The sequence below is a fragment of the Spea bombifrons genome, chromosome 5, assembly GCF_027358695.1.
Source record: "Spea bombifrons isolate aSpeBom1 chromosome 5, aSpeBom1.2.pri, whole genome shotgun sequence".
Taxonomy (NCBI): Eukaryota; Metazoa; Chordata; class Amphibia; order Anura; family Pelobatidae; genus Spea; species Spea bombifrons.
In genome coordinates this window covers 46,199,099-46,220,880 of record NC_071091.1, presented here as the reverse complement: position 1 = coordinate 46,220,880, position 21,782 = coordinate 46,199,099, and the positions used below count along the sequence as shown (strand labels likewise).

At 41.0% G+C, this 21,782-nt stretch overlaps 1 protein-coding gene across 1 annotated transcript in view; it reads right to left on the bottom strand.

Moving 5' to 3' along the window:
- Positions 1 to 3,992: 3,992 nt before the first annotated feature.
- The window catches only part of SLC6A19 (solute carrier family 6 member 19), an 89,836-nt gene continuing 72,046 nt past the window's right edge, over positions 3,993 to 21,782 (bottom strand). Inside the window, exons 10-12 of the mRNA XM_053467314.1 lie at positions 14,169 to 14,328; positions 11,324 to 11,486; positions 3,993 to 4,728 (exon numbers count right to left, since the gene is read on the bottom strand). Of these exons, the coding sequence (XP_053323289.1) occupies positions 4,519 to 4,728; positions 11,324 to 11,486; positions 14,169 to 14,328 (533 nt within the window). The 3' untranslated portion in view covers positions 3,993 to 4,518. The remainder of the gene's footprint in view (positions 4,729 to 11,323; positions 11,487 to 14,168; positions 14,329 to 21,782) is intronic.

Below are 21,782 nucleotides of genomic sequence, written 5' to 3'. Positions count from 1 at the left end.
ACTGTTTTTTTGTCCCATTATCATTTATGTTCTCTTATCTCTTTGGAAATTGGCACGGCGATCAGTGATCACGCCCCAATACACATTTCTTTAGCGATCACGTCCCTGCCCCCTAGGACGTGGTCCTGGAGACTAATAATGTTGCTAGGCTTACTGAACATCTGCGACACTTTTTTAACGAAAACATCTCCCCTGAGGTCGATTTTCCGACCACTTGGGAGGCACATAAATCAGTCATTCGTGGCTATTTAATCAAGGTGGGGGCTCAGAGAAAAGGGTTGGACAGGGCTAACATTCTCTTACTCTCTCAGAAATTGGCCTGTCTGGACGCCCAGCATAGGGCTACATGCTCCCCTGGCGTTCTCTTACAATTACAGGCCATACGCATCTCACTAGCGTCCCTTTTAAATGTCAAAGTTAGATGGAATTTATTACAGACAAAAAGCCACTTCTATGAACTAGGTAATAAACCTGGGAAAATGTTAGCCAGAGCCCTAAGGGCTAAGAGATCTTTGACTTTTCCGTGACGCCAAAATCACTGATGGCTTTTTTTCTCTACTATCATTCGCTATACAATCTCCCCCCTCGGAGGGAGTTTCACCATTGGCGGCTATGTCTACAGACGCCTACTTGCTGAAATTTCTCAAGAAACGTATTTCAGAGGATGACAAGTCTACACTGGACGCCCCAATTCAGCTGGCAGAGATTGAGACGGCCCTTAAGGCACTACCGCTAGGGAAATGCCCTTATACTACAAAAAACTATTGCCAGTCCTGGGTCCACAAATGTTGACCTTGTTTAGATCCCTAGCAGGCGGGATTCCCCTTCATCCTCACACCAACACTGCACACATTACGGTGATTCCAAAGCCCAATAAAGATAAAGACTACTGTGGGAATTATAGGCCGATCTCATTTATAAACACAGATCTTAAGATTCTTGCAAAAATTTTGGCAACCAGATTACAACCGATAATCCTGGGTCTGGTCCATTTGGATCAGGTCGGGTTTGTCCCGGGCAGGGAGGCCAGGGACAACACCATAAGAGCCATGGATCTTTTGGTCCATATCCGCGACCGGGGGGGGTCCGTCTCTGTTGGTCTCCATGGACGCGGAGAAAGCTTTTGACAGGGTGGCGTGGCCCTTTTTGTTTGGTGTTCTCAGAAAACTGGCAGTCTTTTTCTAAACCTTGTCACTTCTCTATATACCCATCTGACGGCTAAGATTAAAGTTAACGGGACCCTGTCAGAGCCGGTGACGATCTCCAATTGCACCAGGCAGGGTTGCCCTCTCTCCCCCCTGCTCTTCATTCTTTCGTTATAGCCCCTGGCCAATGCCATCCATGCTGATGACTCTATCAGAGGTATTGAGGTTGAGGAAGCCTCTCACAAATTATCCATCTACGCAGATGATTTTCCTTATCAGACCCCCTGAATTCCCTGGAACATGTTGCTGCGGTGTTGAATCTTTTCCATTCGGTCTCCAATTTCAAAATAAATATGCAGAAATCATAGATACTTGGCCTTAATATTTCCTCTTCCATGCAAAAAAAGATTAGACGTAAATTCCCTTTTCGCTGGCAACTTACCTCCATTAAGTATCTAGGCATACATCTCTCAAAGGATGTGAGTGAATTAGCATCTCTCAATTATCATTCCCTGCTGTCTGTCGTCCGTGGGGATCTCCAGAGATGGGCCTTCCCCGTGTATCGTGGTTTGGGCGCATGGGAGTACTAAAGATGAACATTTTACCACGGTTCTTATATCTCTTCCAGTCGCTCCCAATCTTCCTTCCCAGGTCATTTTTCACATCGTGTCGCAGACTGTTCACAAAGTATATTTGGGATAATAAATCGGTTCGCTTGTCATACTGTCACCTCTCCAGGCCTCGTCTTCAGGGGGGTATGGGACTCCCTGATGTAGAAATGTATTGGGTCTCTTCCCACCTCCGCAGGGTGGTTGAATGGACCTTACACTCCGCTAAACCATGGATTCAGGTAGAAAATTCCCTCTTCTCGGTTGTCGTCTTGGTAGTTCCGTGGATCCAGGAGAGATTTCGAACCCCCAGTACACTCAGACACCCCACTATCTCTCCAACCCTCAGGGTGATCTCCCGGATGTACTCCAAGGGCATATTGTCCTCTTTCCCTGGCCCCCTATTTCCGATCTTGGGCAATCCAGAGTTCGCCCCAGGTATGGGTAACCCCATTGTAAAATGATTGCTTCCAGCTGGGTCTCGGGTTCTGCGAATGTCACATGTGATCGCTAGCGGGGGCCTTAGACCCCTGTCAGACTTATCACGCTCGCACTTTTGACTTTCTTTTACCATCAGTTGCGCCACTTTCTAACCAACCACGTCACTAACACGATATTTCATAGACCGCTTACGGTCCTTGAGACACTCTGTGAGGTCGACTCGGAACCAACCCACCTCCTATCCAGACTGTATGCAATGTTGGTTTGGTCCTGATAAGCCATATTATTATAGATTGTGGGAACACGAGTTAGGTACGACTTTTTCCACTAGAAGGAGTCCTTCTGACGCATAAAGGGACTATTTCAAGCAAGACACAGGAAACAGCTTTCAAACTTCTATCCAGATGGTACAAGCTACCTGTACCGTTTTCTCCCCCAAATTTATCCCCTGTGCTGGAGATGCGGTTTAGCTCGGGGCACTTACCTTCACATATGGTGGGAGTGCACCTAGATCCGCCCTTTCTGGGGAAAAGTAGAGGAGGTCATCAGGGAGGTGGTCGACCCAGAGACCAGACTCACCCCCGAATTAGTGCATACTTCACTGTCCTTCAGATCATACAAGAGATCACTTACTTACCACCTCATTAATGCGGCCAGAACCACTATCCCCAGATTTTGGAGATCAGACAATTAACCTCCTATAGAGGCTTGGATAAGAGGGCATTATAGCCATACTGTACCTTACTGATTAATTAATGTAAAAGTAGAAGTAATGCTGTCAGAACACATATCCATTAAAAACTGCAAGAAAAGTGGTAGATAATAAACTGGGTCAAATCCAGTCTTATTCCTTCAACATGTACAAATTTGAGGGACTTATTTTGATAGCACTACATAAAGGACATTTGTCCTTCAAGAATGGAACAGGTAACAAACTTGAGCCTACATGTTCAGTGAAAAATTATTTTCATCAGACAATTATTTTGCAAGCAGCTATTTGTTTTTGTAATTTCCTTTATTACATATCCTATATGCTACCAAACATAGTGAAGAAAGGTATATTTATTATAAAAGCCCAAAGGCTCAGTTCTAAGACCCCTTCTGTTCTCACTTTACACTACCTCACTTGGCAAACTAATCCTAATCTTTGGATTTCAATATCACTTGTGTTGCCGATGATACCCAGATCTACCTATCATCTCCCCATCTCCCTCTCTCTTAGATTGTGCAACTAACTACCTTGCCTCTCTCCTTAACGCGATGTCCCTCTAATGCTAACAGTTTCCATGCAATCATGTACCTGTCCCCTAGGTGTCACCATTGACTACCTTTCTTTAAGCCCCCAAATCCATTGTGTTTCAAAAAAAACACCATCCCCCATCCTCCGAAATGCCCTCCCCTTACCTATCAAACTCTTCCTCTGGTCCTTCAGAAAATCCTTCAAGACCCACTTCTTGAAGGGCTCCTACAAACTTACACGTTGATGCCCTTCCTCCCATTTTACTTTACCTCACCTTTCCTAATCCCTCATCTACCTTTGGCCAATACTTATACTAGTGTGGCTGGTTTATCCTTATGAATGGTGCTATTACCTCGTGTGTTATGCCTCGTAACTCCTTCTAGAGTGCAAGTTCAAGTTAAATTATCTTATACAATACTTGTTATAACCTGCTTACACATTGTACAAAGCCGTGGAATATGGTGGCGTTATGTAATAATACAATATGCCACAAAATAATATACAATGAGAATACAATTTATGGTAGTTATCCTTAATACGCAACTGACACGAAAGGTCTGATTCTAATATATGTATATTTAATTAAAACTTTTAGTAATACACACAAAAACTGTATTTCTTTATCTTAACCCCAAAACATTTTAACATTGCGCTGGGAAAGTCTTATATCATATTAATAAGGAAAGGATAGCAGTGACATTATCATCATTTGAAGATTGAGTTTTAGTTCAGAATATCTTTGTTTAGGGGCACATTTCACATTATTTTAAGTTTAACAGATATGGTTATTACAATGTATTACAAATAGTTTTTCCACCTATTATATTTGCAGTGAGATGAGTCAAATTGTTTTGTTAGAGATGGAAAACATAAGAACCATCTATTTTGTCAAGCTGGCAATATTTCACATTGTCATTTGTATTTAAAACATTCCTTCTATTTGATTTACAAGATTTAACTACTCTTGTAGAAAATCAAATAGAATCTTGCCAGAGCGTTTTGTTTTTAAAACATTCCTTCTAACTATACAATTTTAACAGTTTCAAAACTCAACATATTTTCCATTTGATTTAATTAATAATTGTTACACATGGTTTTTAGCTTCTCCGTTGATTGATGCAACTGATGTAGCATTGATTATTTCTCTCTGGTCATCATCTTTTCTCCATCTGTTCCTAATGACTTTATAAATTGCATAAATTATTATGACTACACTTGGCACTCCAGCTAGAATTACAATTATAGCATATACCCATCCTGAATAAGACTTTTCTTCTGCTTTTGGAAATTCTTTCTGTAATAAAAAAACAACAACAATTACTTTATTGAAAATATATGAAAGCAACCTCAAATTAAACAGATTACCTCTCACCCCTTAATTGCGTAATAGTCCATTTGTCAGTATGAACACACATCATTCTGTATGTTTATATTTATATTTACACTATATGACCAAAAGTATGTGGACATCCCTCCTAATTATTGAGTTTAGGTGTTTTTAGCCACAGCCAATGCCAACAGGTGTATAAGATAAAGCACATGCCATCTCTGTAGACAAATTCCTGACCCACTAGATATGTCCTGGTGTCAAGAACGCACACTAAATATTATTGCGAAATGAAAGTGGCTAGGATTAACAACAGATCAGCCACAAAGTGGTAGTGCGAGCCCTCATAGAGCAGGGCTGCCGAGTGCTGGAGCCCATAGCTTGTTCCAAACTGCCTCACTATCTGGATGTCCAAATCCAGGAGAATGTTACCTATCGGAATACATAGTGTCTACAGTAAATTTGGTGGAGGATGGATAATGATCCGGGGCTATTTTTCAAGGTTTGGGCTACGCCCCTTAGTTCCCGTCCAGGGTAATGTATACAGCATATAAAGACGTTTTAGATAATTGTATGCTTCAAACTGCATGGCATTAGTTTGGGTAAGACCCTTTCCTGTTCCAGTATGACTATGCCCCAATGCGCAAAGCAAGGTCCATAAAGACATGGTCTGACAAGTTTGGTGTGGAGGAACTCAAGTAGTCTGCACCTTAACCCCACTACACACCTTTCGGATGAATTGCCGATTGCAAGCCAGGCCTTCTCATTTAATATGAATACCTGACCTCACAAATGCTCTTTTGGCTGGATGGGCACAAACTCACACAAACACAACAAAATCTTGTGGAAAGCCTTCCCAGAAAAGTGGAGTCACAAAGCCACAAAGGAGGGGGCAACTCCATATTAATGCCCATAGTTTTAGGAGATGATGTCCATCAAGCTCATATAGGTGTAATGGTCAGGTATCCACATACTTTTGGTCATATAGTGCATGTGCAATATTTATGCAAACAAGAGTAACAAGAAATATATAACAAAGATCCATTGTCAAAGGCAGAAAGGTAGACATCCTAAGTTAAGGTTATGTTATTCTGACACTGTCCCCCCCAGTAATAAACAGAAAATAAAAATCTATTTAAGAATTTAAGAAGTTAATAGTTAAGTGCCAGCAGAACCATGTTTACATATTTTTATTACACTTCAAAAGGAATACATAGCTTTTTGCCATGCTTAGCAATAACCCACCAGCCAGTATTGGTGGAGATTTGAGAGGATTGGTGGAGATTGGAGAGAAAAGATATGACCTGTGAATGTACCTTCCCTTCTTATTTATAATACCGTATTTGCTCGATTATAAGACGACCCTGATTATAAGACGACCCCCCAAATCTTAATATTAATTTAGGAAAAAAAGAAAAAGCCTGAATATAAGACGACCCTATAGGAAAAAAGTTTTACCAGTAAATGTTAATTCATTTAAACACTTTTTTTAATAAAAGGTATGCTTGAGAAAAATATTTTGGTTTTATTTCCTTCTATTTTCCAACCTGCCCCCCAGTTATGCACATCTGCCCCCTATATGCCACTGTGCCCCAAGATATGCCTTTTAACCCTCTAAATGCCACAGTGCCCCATGATATGCGTTTTAACCCTATATGCCACTGTGCCTCATGATATGCCTTTTAACCCTATATGCTACTCGGCACTTAGAGGGTTAAAAGGCATATTATGGGGAAGAGTGGCATATAGGGAGGTTTAAGGCATTTCAGGAGGCAGAGTGGCATTAAAGGGGTTAAAAGCCAAACTTACCGGTGCTTCTGAGTTGGGGGGGCGCATAACACAGGAAGGTCCAGGTCCCCTGCATCTGAGCCCCAGGTGCTTAGTCCGGGCAGCATGTAGAGCTCCACGCGAATCGCGTAGAGCTCTACACGCTGCCCGGACTAAGCACCGGGGACTCAGAAGCACCGGTAAATTGGAGGGGGCATAACACAGGAGGATGCAGGTCCCCTGCATCCTCCTGTGTTATGCCCCCCCCCTCCAGCTTACCGGTGCTTCTGAGTCCCCAGTGCTTAGTCCGGGCAGCGTGTAGAGCTCTACGCGATTGTATCGCGTAGAGCTCTACACGCAGCCCGGACTAAGCACCGGGGACTCAGATGCACCGGTAAGTTGGGTCGGGGGTTAACACAGGAGGATCCAGGTCCCCTGCATCTGGGTCCCCAGTGCTTAGTCCGGGAAGTGTGTAGAGCTCTACGCGATTGTATCGCGTAGAGCTCTACACGCAGCCCGGACTAAGCACCGGGGACTCAGAAGCACCGGTAAGCACCTATTTGAGGTCTGATTATAAGACGACCCTGATTATAAGACGAGGGGTATTTTTCAGAGCATTTGCTCTGGAAAAAACCTTGTCTTATAATCGAGCAAATACGGTAAGTGTAAGAAAAAAAGGAAAGACTGATGTGTAGCATCCACCCTGATAAATGCAAAAAATGTGGAAAGGTGGAAGGAAAAAACATCAATATCTTATGTTCCTATCTAGTGGATGTGGCAGTCCACTTATAAAGGCAAGTGGGTGTTTTTGAGGTCATTGGGTGATGTGTTTTTAGGGAATACATAGTTTATGGGGGTTATTTTGATGTTTAGGGGTAATTTTACCACTCGAATCATGAAATGCTCCTTCCTCGTCTCAACTTAAAAAAAGATAAATCTGCTTTCATTTAAAAAACCCTGAAATTTTGTAAACCCATTAGATTTATGTTTGCAGTGGGCAAAATAGAATGATAAGAAGAGTGTCTTTAAAATCTTCAGGAGATTATAAGAAATCGGTCTGTGACATGTTTGATTTAACGTGTTTTTTTGGCATATACAATATTGAAACATGTACCATATGTTAGGCCACCTATATTAAGGCAGCTCTTTGTACCACAGTCACAGGAAGACTTCTCTGGTAACCCACGAAAACGTATAAATTGAAACCTAAGTTCAGTCTACACATGAATGATTGGATAATCTCCCAGATAGACTTTCAGTGAGGAGCTTCACTGGTACTTTTGTAACATCTGCTTTTAAAATGTGCTTGCTACAACTGCGCTGTACTCTACTGATTTGTTTCAATAATCCGCTCTTCCCAAAAAAAATTTAAGGGGATGTGTTTTCACGGAACGTATAGTTTGTGGCCACAGCTCAGACACTTGTAGACAGTGGCGTCACTACAGGTTATTCCTTGCCCCCCCTGTTGCCCCCCCCCCGCCAAATTTGGAACCACCCAACGGATTGCCCAGGACAGTCCCGCAATGGGACTTTAAGTCCCGGGCGCAGCCTCAAACGCTTTTTTTTTTTTTGACGTGGAGGAGAGAGAGGGGCGCCTAGCAACCGCTCGGCCCCCTCAGTCTCCTCCACGAAGCCTCTACCTCCGTCGCCGCAGAGAAGGAAGACTGAAGCCTCGTCCTCCAGCCGCAGGACTTAAAGGTGAGTGAACTACAAAGGGGGAGAGGAGTGAGAGGGGTTAGAAAGAGATAAGGGAGGGAGTGGGGGTAGAAAGTGATAAGGGAGGGAGTGGGGGTATATAGTGAGAAAGAGAGTAGTAAGAATATTGAATTGAAGTAAAGTGTGAATGAGTGAGATGCATTGTTTGAATGAGGGAGAGCATGAGTAAATGTGTGGATTAATTGTCTGAATGAGAGAGAGCATGAGTTAATATGTGGATTAATTGTCTGAATGAGGGAGAGCATAAGTTAATATGTCAATGAATTGTCTGAATGAGGCAGAGCATGAGTTAATATGTGGATGAATTGTCTGAATGAGCGAGAGCATGAGTTAATGTGTGGATGAATTGTCTCAATGAGGGAGAGCATGAGTTAATGTGTTTGTGTGTATCATAGATGTATAATTGTGGAAGGGCAAAGATGGCACTAGCAGGATGTTTGAGCCTTGGGGACCAAGATGGCATAGGCAGAGTGTATATGGGACAAAGATGGCTGTTTGGGGACAAAGTTGATTTGCGCAGGGCTATTTGGGGACAAAGATGGCAAATCTTATGTGTGTTATCTGGGTGCTGGCCAGGTTCTGTGTGGGCAGTGTGGATGCCAGGGCTGACTTTGAGGTGTGCAACCTGTGATCTATGCCTGTAATTTAGTGGGTTTTAAATATACCTTTAATGCCAAGTTTTTATGTGAATTCTGTGTCTGCAAAGCTGGGTTTGTGTGTTATTCTGTAGATCCATATCTGCTATGCTATGTTTCCATACATTATTTATGTATACCCGCAAATACAGGGTTTGTATGTCTTGTTCAGTTGATTAATACCTGCAATGCTGTTTCCATGGATTTATTTGATCTATACCTGCAATGCTACGTTACATATATTATTATTGTATACCTGCAAATACAGGATTGATCTATACATGCAAAGCTGGGTTTGTGTGTTAATGTGTTGATCTATACCTGCTATCCGCAGCAGGGTCTAATATTTATATATATATATTTATATATATTTTGGCAGCAGGGACTAGTATTAATATATATATCGGCAGCAGGGGCTAATATATCTATATCTATATATATATATCAGAAGCAGGATCTAATATTTATATATATCGGCAGAAGGGTCTAATATTAGGCCCTGAAATCATGTCGTGGAAAAGTTAAGGTATTGTGTTGTTTACTCTATAATATTTATTTCAAGGATTAGTCGTACTAAATTGTGGCTTCAGGCTTCCCATGTTGAATGATCAAGTATTGTATTGTCCAATAACAAAAGTATCATTCCATAGCACATTATATATGTTTTTTCAGTGGTATGACCTAATGGTGGAAATTATTAATGCCCCCCCAATTTGACTGTGGTATCTTTTGTGCCCCCCTATATATTGTTTCTAGAGTCACCACTGCTTGCAGATTAGTGTTTAGGCTCTGATGGCTTGAAGAATCCATCAAAAAAATGGAGCATCGAGAGACTAGCATTATCTCCTCTGTTCCTAAGATCTGCTTAGACATTTCTTTAGGTCGAAAGTGGGAAGGCTCTTCCCTTCATCCAATAAAGAATCATCACAAACGACAGGTAGAGCAATTTCATAGGTTTTACAGAAAGCGAATAGATACATTCTGGTGGTAAGTGCAGAACTACTTCGTGACATGGAAACTAAAGAAAACGTTCTTGAAAATTCATCAGCTTGTAATATGCCTACCAGAGGTAATAGCAACCAGCAATGCTGTCCCCCTGAACAAAAACTGGATAGAAGCTTGTTTGAATGGTTCTAATGGATCCTTGGTAAGGTAATTTAGGACTGTGTTATGGTCCTAGGTCAGTAATTTAGAAGATGTTCTAGGGTGGATTCTGTCAATAGCTTTTATTTATCTTTTAACACAGCTCTGTTGTACCAGATCCAAATCCTGGGAGCGCTGATGGTTGCAATCTGTTCCTTGATTGTAGGAGGCTGCAGGCCCTGTTAGATGAACCTTGGTGGGGAATGAATGCCAAACTGGACCTTGGAGGAGGAGATCTGATCTCTGAGCTAACCTGATGGGGACTGAGAATCATAGGTATAGAAGTTACGAAAACCATAGTGCGCCAGTACTTGGCCAGTAAAGAGCAATAAGGATGAAGTAGCCTCTCTCTTCATTGGTCTTTTGTAGAACTCTTAATATCAAGGGTCATGGAGGGAAGACATACCTGACTCTGAAATAAGAGCTTTGAGCACAACCGTACACTGCAAGAGGTTGGTCTTTGGCTAATAAGGAAAAGAACCTTGATCTATACAAAATAGATATGATCTGAGAGACCCTAATCGGGGGAAGAAACTGAAGGAAGTCCACTGAACCACTCAGCAAGTCCACCAGTGAGAGGACAAAGGGACAGAAGCGCCCTCCTACCTTCCCCAAGTGCCAGATATGGAGTATAGCCCAGATAAATGGCTGCGGATCAACGACTGCATTGACTGCTTAAGGCTAAATTCACAGGCAATTTCCCAGCGAGATTAGGACCTGGTGTCCAGAGTTTACTCCACAAACCAAAAGACTACTCAAGGGTCCAAAGTAGGTGCAAAGCCCAGTAATATTTTTGGGTATCAGGCAGAGCTAGGCCACCATTCCGCTTAGGCTAGGACCCCGAAACACAACCTCAAGGAGGACCCCAGCAAGACAAATGTATGCATTACTGAATTTAGCTCGCTGAAAAAGAAATGAGCAATGCAAATAGGAATTGTTTGGAATAAATAGAGGAGTCTGGGCAGTAACTTCATTTTAAGGGTCTTAATACAACCGTACCAAGAGAGATGAAGGATCAAGTCCTTTGTAAGCCACAAACCCAGATATTTTAGTTTCCCCTGGCATCATCAGAAGGGCAAGCAGGAGAAAAGAGAAGAGACCAGGGGGTCAGAGCAAGAGAGGTTTTACACCTCCAACTTGTCCCGGTTAAATTTATAGTTAGAGAGGTCCCTGTACCGATTCAGTTAGGCGAGAATGTTTGGCATAAACGCCAGAGGTTATGAGACCACGAATAGCAGGTCATCTGCATAAGCAAAGACTTTGTGAGGTCTTATATAGTCATGTTTTCTATAATTACTTACATAATTTGGATCCCAAACGATGTATGAGAGTTCTTGAGAAATCTTTACCGCAAAGTAGAAGAAGAATATGACTAACATAATGAGAGGGCTTATAACTCTCCATGTAACCTGCCAGAAAATATTCGGTTTATGTCCGATCATAAACTGGATGTCTTCATTGAATCTGAAAACAAACAAAAAAACATAGTGATATACAAACTATTAACATAACATGACATATCCTATATACAGTATGTAAAGGATAATAACATAATGACATAAACAAATTATTAAACTATTTATTAATCCTTATTCTGCTTTATCTTCTTTCTTTGTCCGCATCTCCATGGACATAACGTGCAACCTGTCATGACCTTCCGCCAATATGGCGGAGCTTGCAGTGACGTCTTCCCTGATTCTCAAATCGGGGAAGAGGACATCACCAAAAGCACCAACTGAGGGCAATATTGCAAGGCTTGCCGTCCCCTCCCAATCATCTACTCTGATTGGATGATTGGGAGGGGACAGCAAGCACCACCATATTGCCCTCTGTAAGTGCTTTCGGTGACGTTCTCTTTCCCGATTGGAGAATCAGGGAGGACATCACAGCAGAGCGGCCATTTTGGCGGAAGTCTCCAGGTTATGTCCGTGGAGATTTGGACTAAGAAAGAAGATACCAGATTAAGTGTTGAAGATTTAAGCTAGAAGAGAGAAGGAGCAGATAGCAGAAATAATATAAAGAAGATGCAGAAGTGGAAGTGGTTTGCAGAAAATGTAGGGAAACATTTAGAGAGTGTGAGAGAGAGTAAACGAGAGTGTGAGAGAGTAAATGAGAGTAAATTTAGGCACCAGCCAACAAATTTCATTCTCAAATCAAAAATGCCCCCAAATTTTCTGAACCGAATGCTCAGGAAATGAAATTTGTTGCCCAAAAACGAATGGGCCAAAAACTAACCAGAACATTTGTCGGAATCGTTTTTGGCCCATTTGCACGTCTAATTTATACCGAGGTAGCATCCAACACTAATAATGGATTCATTGTATTTAAAGAGTGTTGGTAAGTCTGCTTCGGTTGTTTTGGTAAAATGTGACCTTGATCTACAGTATGACTGTGTGACCTAGACAGGGAAATAAAACATCGTATAAGAACGCTTAGCAGTACTCAAAAGAAGCCAGTTAATACACAATCTAGAATGACAAAATCAGGAAAAGAAAGATGCTAATTTTAAGTTTTAGAAAGAAATGATCCAGGATTGGAAAATATATATCATTATGTAAATATACTGTTTATCATTTTGTTTGAAATCAACAGTTGCGTGAAAAAGAAGGTACACCATCTTTGAATCCTATGGTTTTGCATTTCAGGACATAACAATCATAACCAATGTAAAACCATAGGATTAAAACATGATGTGGTTTCTTTTTCACATGACTGTATATATATGAGCATATGTAAAAATGTTAAGCACTGAGAAAGGGACTACCACCCGCATTTATATTACACAACTAGAAACACCTAAACTAACAAAATATGGTTGTATACATAAAAAAGTTAAATCACAGCACATAGAAAGGCTCCACATATACATTACATAGCACAAATCATAGGTAAGAATCGAGGGCATAATTGGCAATCAATCTCCAGGGACTGGAGGGACTCCATTGATGGTGGACTCTTTTAGGGGAAGAGTCTACCATCTTGGTCTTTTTTTTTTTTTTTTTTTTTTTTTTAGAAACAATGAGGTATATTCATTGAAGGAAGAGTTGACAGCAGAGTTTTCAGGAGAGTTGTGGCTTTCAGTTGGGAACTTTTTATTATGGAGGGCCATCTTCTGTAGACTTCTGCTCCTGGGATATCTTAGATAGCTCTGCATAATGACAGAGGTTACTTATGCATAGGCCTGTGTTCTTGAAACATAGGCATTGTTGTTAATCTGTATATTTCTCATTTGATCTAAACCTGCAAGGCAGGGTTTGCATGTGATATTCAGTTGATCTCTATGTTTCCATGCAGTTCTCATGTGATCTATACCCACAATGCAGAGAATGTGTATGATATTTAGTTGATTTACAACTGTTTGTTTACAAGGCAGTCCTACTTTTTGACATTACAAATTATATTTGTATATTTTGGCCTATAAAAGTTTTTGGACAATACAGCAATACAGCTTAGAAAAAATATATTGAACATTAAAGGGTTATTAGGACTGTTATAAAAGTAATTATTGTTTGACAAATGTTTTGCACATGCTTAACTCTAAAGAATAATGTGTTCTGTTTTGCCGACTGTTTAGCAAATAATTTTGCACATTTTTGAAGAGCTAATCGTTTATTTGCTTGTTTATGATTCACTCTGATTTCTACTGTGAGTTCTGATTTCTATATTCGGGAATTTTTTTACGTGAGCTTGAAAACGATAAATTTCAAACGTACTTATTATTTAGCATTATTTGGACTACACTGAGCTCTCCTAGATTGTCCCAACCCAATGCATGATGTTATGGACCACAGTGATATTAAGAACTGTTTTCATATTTATGACAAATGTTTTCTTTATAAATGCATAGTTTGTCCTGACTCTGCACAAAACAAATCTGGGCAAGGACCCCACCAAATGCACAATAATGGCACTCTGAAAAATGAAGCTTGTATTCGGTTATTTCCACGGTTGGTTTTTATTCTCAGTCCGGCTCTGAGGAGATCTGTTTCATATTTTTTAACCAAGTATGTTACTTAAATGCCTGGTGTACGGCGTGTTTGCGTAGTCAAGTACAGATGTCTTTTGCATACTAATTGTTGCTGTACTTAAGGAACTTAGTTATGAATAAAGGAGCTAATGCTTTAAAATGCTGAACTTTATATTTACCTGTCTATTCCATATATGTACACCACTGCAAACATTTCACAGAACGCTATTATTAGCAAAGGAATGGATCCAGCAAAGCTGTCAAATAGTGCAAGCCAATAGTTTCCAGATTCCAAGACAAAAATAAGTGCAATGAGGAATGAAACTGCACATATCAAGCCTGTAAAAAAGAAGGAGACAAAAAACCTCATTTTCAGTATACTTTGTAAATGGGGAATGCTTTTGTGCAGCTTGATGAATATGGAACAAAACATCTGTATTAACCATCATGGTTCGTTTTTAAAGTTCAGTCATGATTTAGTTCAAATTAACAGTAGAAAAGTAGCTGTTGAGTTTCATTTTCTCCATCCTATCCTTACCAACCACTGCTATATAACTAAAAGGCCCAGTTTTGTTAAGAGTGACCAAGTATCAAAGAACTGTTGAGTTAATTCCATCTGTATAGCACATTTTAAACAAAAAAAAGGATGACATTTGTTGAATGATGGGTGAGAACAGGAAATCGGAATGAACACAGAACATAATTTGATGAGGAGGAACGGGCTTTACAAGGTTTTCTCCTGGGTCAAGCTTGAATAGACAATAGGAGATGGTTCTGGAGGCATGACATGTATCTTACCCAGACTTCCATGTATTACTTGGCCCCCATCTCCGTACCCCCCGCAAACTACAACCATTATCACTATCCATTTATGCACATACCCCTACTGACGTTTTGGGAAATTTGGATTGGCCCTCTTTCCCACTTTTTAAACATTGCACAGTCATTTTCATTCTCCTGATGGCAAGGCAGATCCTCCTTAGAGTTAGGTATCCTTCTGGTATCTTTCTCAATTGTAAACACTGTACCACGACAAGTATATATATATATATATATATATATATATATACTCCATTTTTACCACAATGAGTTTCTGTGTCAATGTGACATTGTATAGCCTTGTAGAGTGGTTTATCAACCCGATTACTGTACAACAGGCGTTTTTTATTGTGTGTTCCACTGAGCTTTACACCCAGTGATACATGCGTTATTGTTCTATATTGCTGTTTGCTGTACTTGTACTATATACAAGTTTGAATAGACAATGACAATAGGATGTATAGAGTTTCAATTTCGTAATATTACACGCGCTGACTAATATGGGACCTACAGATTTATGGTATCCAAAGTACCAACCAACACAAGTTTAGCAAATTTCTGTCATGAATCAAATTTTCTTAACTGCTTAAGACACTTAACACAGTAATGAAACATTGAAAAATCAAACAAAGCCATCAAATTCAACCCTCTGTTGCTTCTGAAGGCAAATACCCTACAACTAATCCTGTCCTTATAACCAATTATATCCCTGTATATTCTTTATTACCAAAAAATAGTGTACATTTAACCCTTTGAGTGATTGGGGTTGGGTATGTTTTTCCTTGTCAGGGGCATGCCCAATTTCCAGACTTCTGCTATAGTTACATTTAAGAAATAATCTACTTAAACAGCTTACACTTTCAATACAGAAACCTATATATTGTTTTTTTCTGGAACAGTTAAGCTACCCATAGATACCTAGTTTATGGTAAACCTTTCATTCTACCACGTGATATACAGAAAACAACATGTGCATTTCTTTCAAATAAATTTGAAACCAAACTTATTTATGAATATATTTTTCTGAATGAATTCTTTCAATAAGTCCAACTTGAGTAAAATGATCATATAGGTGTGGTTGTACACGTATGTAGATGGTACACACAGGCCCATGATTTTACACAACCTTGAAACCTCACCTGTGGTATTTGCAAGAACGTGCACGGGCAGCCCACTTTTGCATTGCGCATATTTAGATGTAATTTTCTACTTACCCATTTAGTGTACCGATACAAGTTATTTTTTTTTACAGGACTACATGAAGGGCTTTCTTCAGATACATTTTTTAATCATATCATCTAATTTCCTATAAAAAATAATAAAATATTGAAAAAAACAAAAAGCTAATGAAAAAACCTGCTAAATAGATTCTACTATTTGTCCTGAGTTTAGAAATACCCAATGTTTTTTTTGCTTTTTTCTGCTAGTTATTGGGCAATAAGTACAAGTAGCGTTTTGCTATTAAATTTTTTTTTTCCAAATCTGGTCATTCTGAGCCATGTGCTATTTTGAGTATCTTTAAAGCCGGCCAATGCAATTTACCCCATCAAACCATATATTTTTGACACCTCAAGGTATTTCAAATGCTGGTATTTTAACCCTTTCCATGGGAATTCTACTACCACCCTTTGTCAAACTTATGGTAGTAATTTATTTTGTGTTTTTTTTATCACAAAAATTACATTTCAGATATGGATTTACAGTTCCTGGTATATGTCACTTTCAAACAAGGCCCCAAAATGTGTTAAGCAACATCTCCCGAGTACAGTGATACCCCCCACGCATGCGTTTCTCGGGTTGTTTGGTAGGTAAAATGCCACATTTAGGAAGTACGCATTTTTAACTTTGAACTTTTACATCTGGTCCTACTCCCCCCATGTCCTGATAGGGCCATCCTTGAAGCCAGCTAATTCAATTTACCCCATCAAACCATTATTTTTTTTTTATTAGACACCCCTTGGGTATTTGAAATGCTTTTACTTTAACTCTTTCCATGTCAAGATTTTTGGGAAGATACAGCGCTAATTTTAGCACATGCTCATAATAAACTTTACTTTTTATTCTTTTTGGACTTTTTTACATTTTGCTGGAACTGGATGGTTTCTATAATGGTGACATCACTGCGACCCTCTAGCGAACTTTCCCAACTGTGTTATTTTTTTAAAGGAAGCGCCGCCATTTTTTCTTTTTTTCTCATTTACAATAAATGTATATTGTTTTCTTCAGGACAATGAAGTCTTTCTTTAGATACCATATTTTGTATTGTCGAATTTACTATAAAACATTATAAAATATGGTAATTGTTTTTTAAAGAACAATCACTTTTCTCGGTTTAATTTGAAAAATCTTTTTACTCATCTACAAAATCTTGTATATCTCACTGTCAAACCACACTGTGTCCAGCAACATCTACTGAGTACAGTGATACTACCCCTGCATGGGTTTGTCTGGTTGTTTGGGGGGTAAAAGGCCACTTTTGGGACATGTGCAATTACATTTTTCAGCTTGGAATTTTGATGGATGGTCATTCTGCTCCCTTTCCTATTTAAGACTTCTTTGAAGCTGGTCAGTTCAATTTACCCCCATCAAACCATATATTTCAAAAACGAGACACCCCAGGGTACTTCAAATGCAAGCATTTAACTCCTTCTGTGCACTAATTGTACTAGCAGCCTTTGTCAAAGTTTGTAGTAGTAACATGTTTTCATACACATTGTACTTTAGGTATACTTTTACTGCTCCTGTTATTTGTCACTGTGAAACAACACTACAATATGTATTCAGCAACATCTCCTGAGTACAGTGATACCACCCATGCATGGGAGCTAAAGGGCCACATTTGGGAGGTGTGGATCTTTGTTTTGGAATTTTGACATCTGGCCAGATTGTGCTCATGTCATATTTGGGACATCTTTGAAGCCGGCCAGTTCAATTTACCCCATCAAACCATGCATTTTTGAAAACTAAACACCTCAGGGTATTTAAAATTCTGGTATTTTAACTCTTTCCATGCAATCATTTTACCATTAGCCTTTGTAAAAGCTTGTGGTAGTGTTGCGTTTCTACATTACAGCTCTAAAGAGATCCTCTAAGAAGTTTTTTTATTTTGAATCGGCACCACCAGCATGTTTTGAAACACTTCTAGGAGCAACCAAGCAAGGCCCTTGACTTTTTTGTGTTGCTTAATGCCTCTATATTGAGGCGAAGTACCTGCTGAAGTAGCAGCACTGGCTGAGCTATCCACTTTGTTCAGCCGACGGGCAATGCCATATTTGAATGAACCCAATATGGTGAATACCAGCAGTCTAACAGGCCCCTAAATTGTTGTTGAATTCCTCAGGGTAGAGGCATTGCGGCAACACCAGCACATTAATTGTCTTTAAGAGGATCATTGTCTTTAAGAGGATGTATTTCTGTGAGGTGCCTGGCATGTCAATTTTGGTCAAGGGGTAATACGTAGTTTGGAAAATCAAAGTAGCTGTGTCAGGAGTACAGATATTTTAACCTTCTACTAGAGTTGATTCACTTCATCATTTTAGCTATTTCCTCTATTAGTAGATTATCTAGCTCTTCTACTTGTCCAGGGAGTCTATAAATTACACCTACACAAGTTACTGTACGCTTACCAAATTGTAATGTAACCCAAACTGACTCTATGTTCTCCTCATCAACTTGTATTCGGTTAGATTGTATGTTATCTTTCACATATAGGGCCACACCTCACTCTTTCTTACCTTCTCTGTCTTTTTTTTTTTATAAAAAAGAGTACCCTGCTATTGCTATGTCTCAGGGCCATAGGAAGGGTCCTTGCATCGGGCGCAGCTGCAAGGGGGGCGCACTGATCAGGAGCTGCAGCTTCCAGGACTGGTTGGGGAGATCACGGATCTCCCTAACCAGCTCAACAGTGCCCCGTGGTGAATCACATTGCTGCCAGCAATGTGATTCACCACAAAGCCCCTAAACAATAGTAGTGATTCTATTGGGAAGGGGACAAGCACAGAGGCCACCTCCCCTGGGCCGGTCTTCAGGGGACTGCCGAGGCAGCTGCGCAATTGTGCTCTTCCCAACCAGCCCTGCTCATCGGGCACCCCATGGGCAGTGCGCACCCAGGCACCATCAGCGCACTGGTCTGGGGAGGAGGTGTCCTCTAGCCGGCCCAACATTAGGGAGTGCGAGGTATGTCAATTCAGACCTTGGCTGCTGTTCTCAGCAAATGATGCAGAGCACTGGGATATGCATGAATAGCGCTCTGCATGAATAGCCGGTGCATAGTGATGAGGGAGCACTAAAACAGAGGCCTGGAGTTACAGACCTCACGCTCCCACCACAGGATGGAAGGGGCTTGCTATTCTCTAAGTGACTTGCTTTCCGTAAATGGCCAGTTTGTGCACCTCAGCAGCAGCTGCCGGAAAAAGCTGTTCTCCCTAACAGTCGGAAGAGCAGCTCATCCAGTGTGCGGGGGATCCAACAGGAAGGGAAGTCCAGGCAGGTTGTGGTGGTAGGGGATTCTATAATTAGGAAAACAGACAGGGTAATCTGTAGCTCTGATAGCAGCAAACGAATGGTTTGCTGTCTCCCGGGTGCCTGGGTTCGGCATGTTGCAGACAGAGTGGATAGAGAGGAGCTGGTGAGGATCCAGCTGTCTTGGTGCACATTGGCACCAATGACATAGTAAGAGGACGATGGCGTGTCCTAAAAGGTAATTTTAGGGATTTAGGGAGTAAGATTAAAAAAAGGACCTCCAAGGGAGTATTCTCAGAGATTCCACCTGTGCCATGCGCTACATACAAGTCTTGGTGTATGAAGGAGGGCTTTGGGTTTTTAGAGCACTGGGCTGATTTTGCTTTGGGGTATGAATCCTGACACAGCCCCCCATTTAAGGAGCGGCCACTGGGTTGCGAACAGCCTGAGAATAAAATTTGTATGCAAGTAATAAACAAACAGACTGAGAACTGAGCCAAACACAAAATTAACATGACTTTTTCTTCTTTTTTGCAAGACTTGTTCGTTGATTTTCAGGTCTTCCTTTCCTATAATATTGCCATTGGAGGTAATGACACAATCAAAGGAAAGGTGATCTGCGGTGCAATTACAGGTCAAATCAGAACTGGATGCTGGAAAAATAGATGAGATGGTATGATTCAGTGCTTTCTCTTTCCATGTACCATGGGTCACGTTGTTGCCAGTACAGAGGAGATATTAGGGGCTATGGTAGTCTCTGGTGTTCAGGCTTTGATGAGGTAGGAAGTACTGGACCAACAGTGAGAGATTGTACAGTAGTGCTGTTAGTGCTCGGTGGCTTGACATCATGTGACTGTTGCATTGTAAGGTCTTGCCAGGGCATTTGAGAGACTGACAATGCTTTTACAGGGTTCTTTTCAAAGGTAGGACTTACAGTGACAATGTAGTGAGGGGGTACAGCGGTACAGCTGGTAGGTAATTCATTATTCTCAACACCTTTGGCTGGAATAGAATTCAAGGAAAATAAGGGAGACTTTTCCTCAACGGCAGACTTTGTTACTTGGAGGTAGTTTTCATATATAGCAAGTCCTTTTCTTGGCATCTCTGACCCATCAGAGGCTAGGACTACGCACAGGGCACCCAGAGGGTGTTTAGCAGATCTCCCCTTTTTATTGGTAGGAGTGATAGGGGTTGTAATCATGGTTGAACAGAAAGCTTCAGGAAGTTCATCCATATGGGAGTAGTTTTCATTATTACAGAATGTAGAATCATAGGAGTTGTAGTCCATCACATAAGAGTCATCATCAGACTTTAGTTGGACATCCTCTGGAGTCTGAGGAGCATTAGGATTCACAGGGGTTGGTAGATACTCAATAGATTCACTATCCTGGGGAATAAAGCTACATCCCCAGTCAAGTAAGCTCTGTGCTTGTGGCATCGATTGCTTGATCGGTTCAGAGGGTACAGAGGGTTTAGGAGGTTTCAGAGGGCATTGGGTATCCAGTGTCCTTTTTTACCACAGTAAAAGCAAGACTCTTCATCACTTCTTTGTTGCAATTCAGTTGTGGTAAGGGGTTCATATTTCTTGGATGTCCTAGGAGATTCCTTCTTAGTACGGATTTTAGGTTTGTTGGATTTCTTAGTTGATGTTACAGACGTAGGAGATTTGTTTTCATGAGGGTGATTGGAGTTGGAGTCCCTCATTTGCATTAATGATTTGAGTTCAAGTAAACATTTTCTTATCAGTTTGATAACCGACAGCAACCCCCCAGACTCCTTGTAATGGCCATTGCATTATGTCAGGGCCGTGTGATCAGGCTGGGTAGGAGCCTCATTGCAGGGGATACCTGGGGTTCTGTCTGCACACGGCGATGCATGGTAACCGAAGGATAAGACAGACAGGCACAAAGGAATACATCACAGGCAGAATTCCAGGTAATGCTATGTATTGTATAGTACTGGAGGGGCGCACGGTAGGAAGACCACTGGACAGGGCACAAGGTAGGAAGCCCACTGGATAGGGCACAAGGTAGGAAGCCCACTGGACAGGGCACAATGTAGAAAGCCCACTGGACAGGGCACAAGGTAGGAAGTCCGCTGGACAGGGCACAAAGCAGGAAGCCCACTTGGCAGGGCTGAAGGCAGGAAGCCCACTTGCCAGGGCTGAAGGCAGGGAGCCCACTTGGCAGGGCTGAAGGCAGGGAAAATTCAGGATCAGGTACAAGTCAGGATCAGGTACAAGGCCAGAGCAAAACGGTCCTATAACTTCAATGAAAAGGCACCTAACAAGCAGGGGAGTGTCAAGTGTGAATGACATAGGCTTTAGGTAAGGGAGGCAGGGTAATAAAGCCTGTTGGTTAGGTCAGGTGTAGTAATGGCATAGGCTTCAAGTGGGGATTAAATACAAAGCGAAAGAAGGGTTAAACTTAAACTATCCTGCAGTCAGGATAGAATTCTGACAAGATTTTAAACTAGGGATGGGGGGAATAAATACCAGGCTAAACAGTATGAAA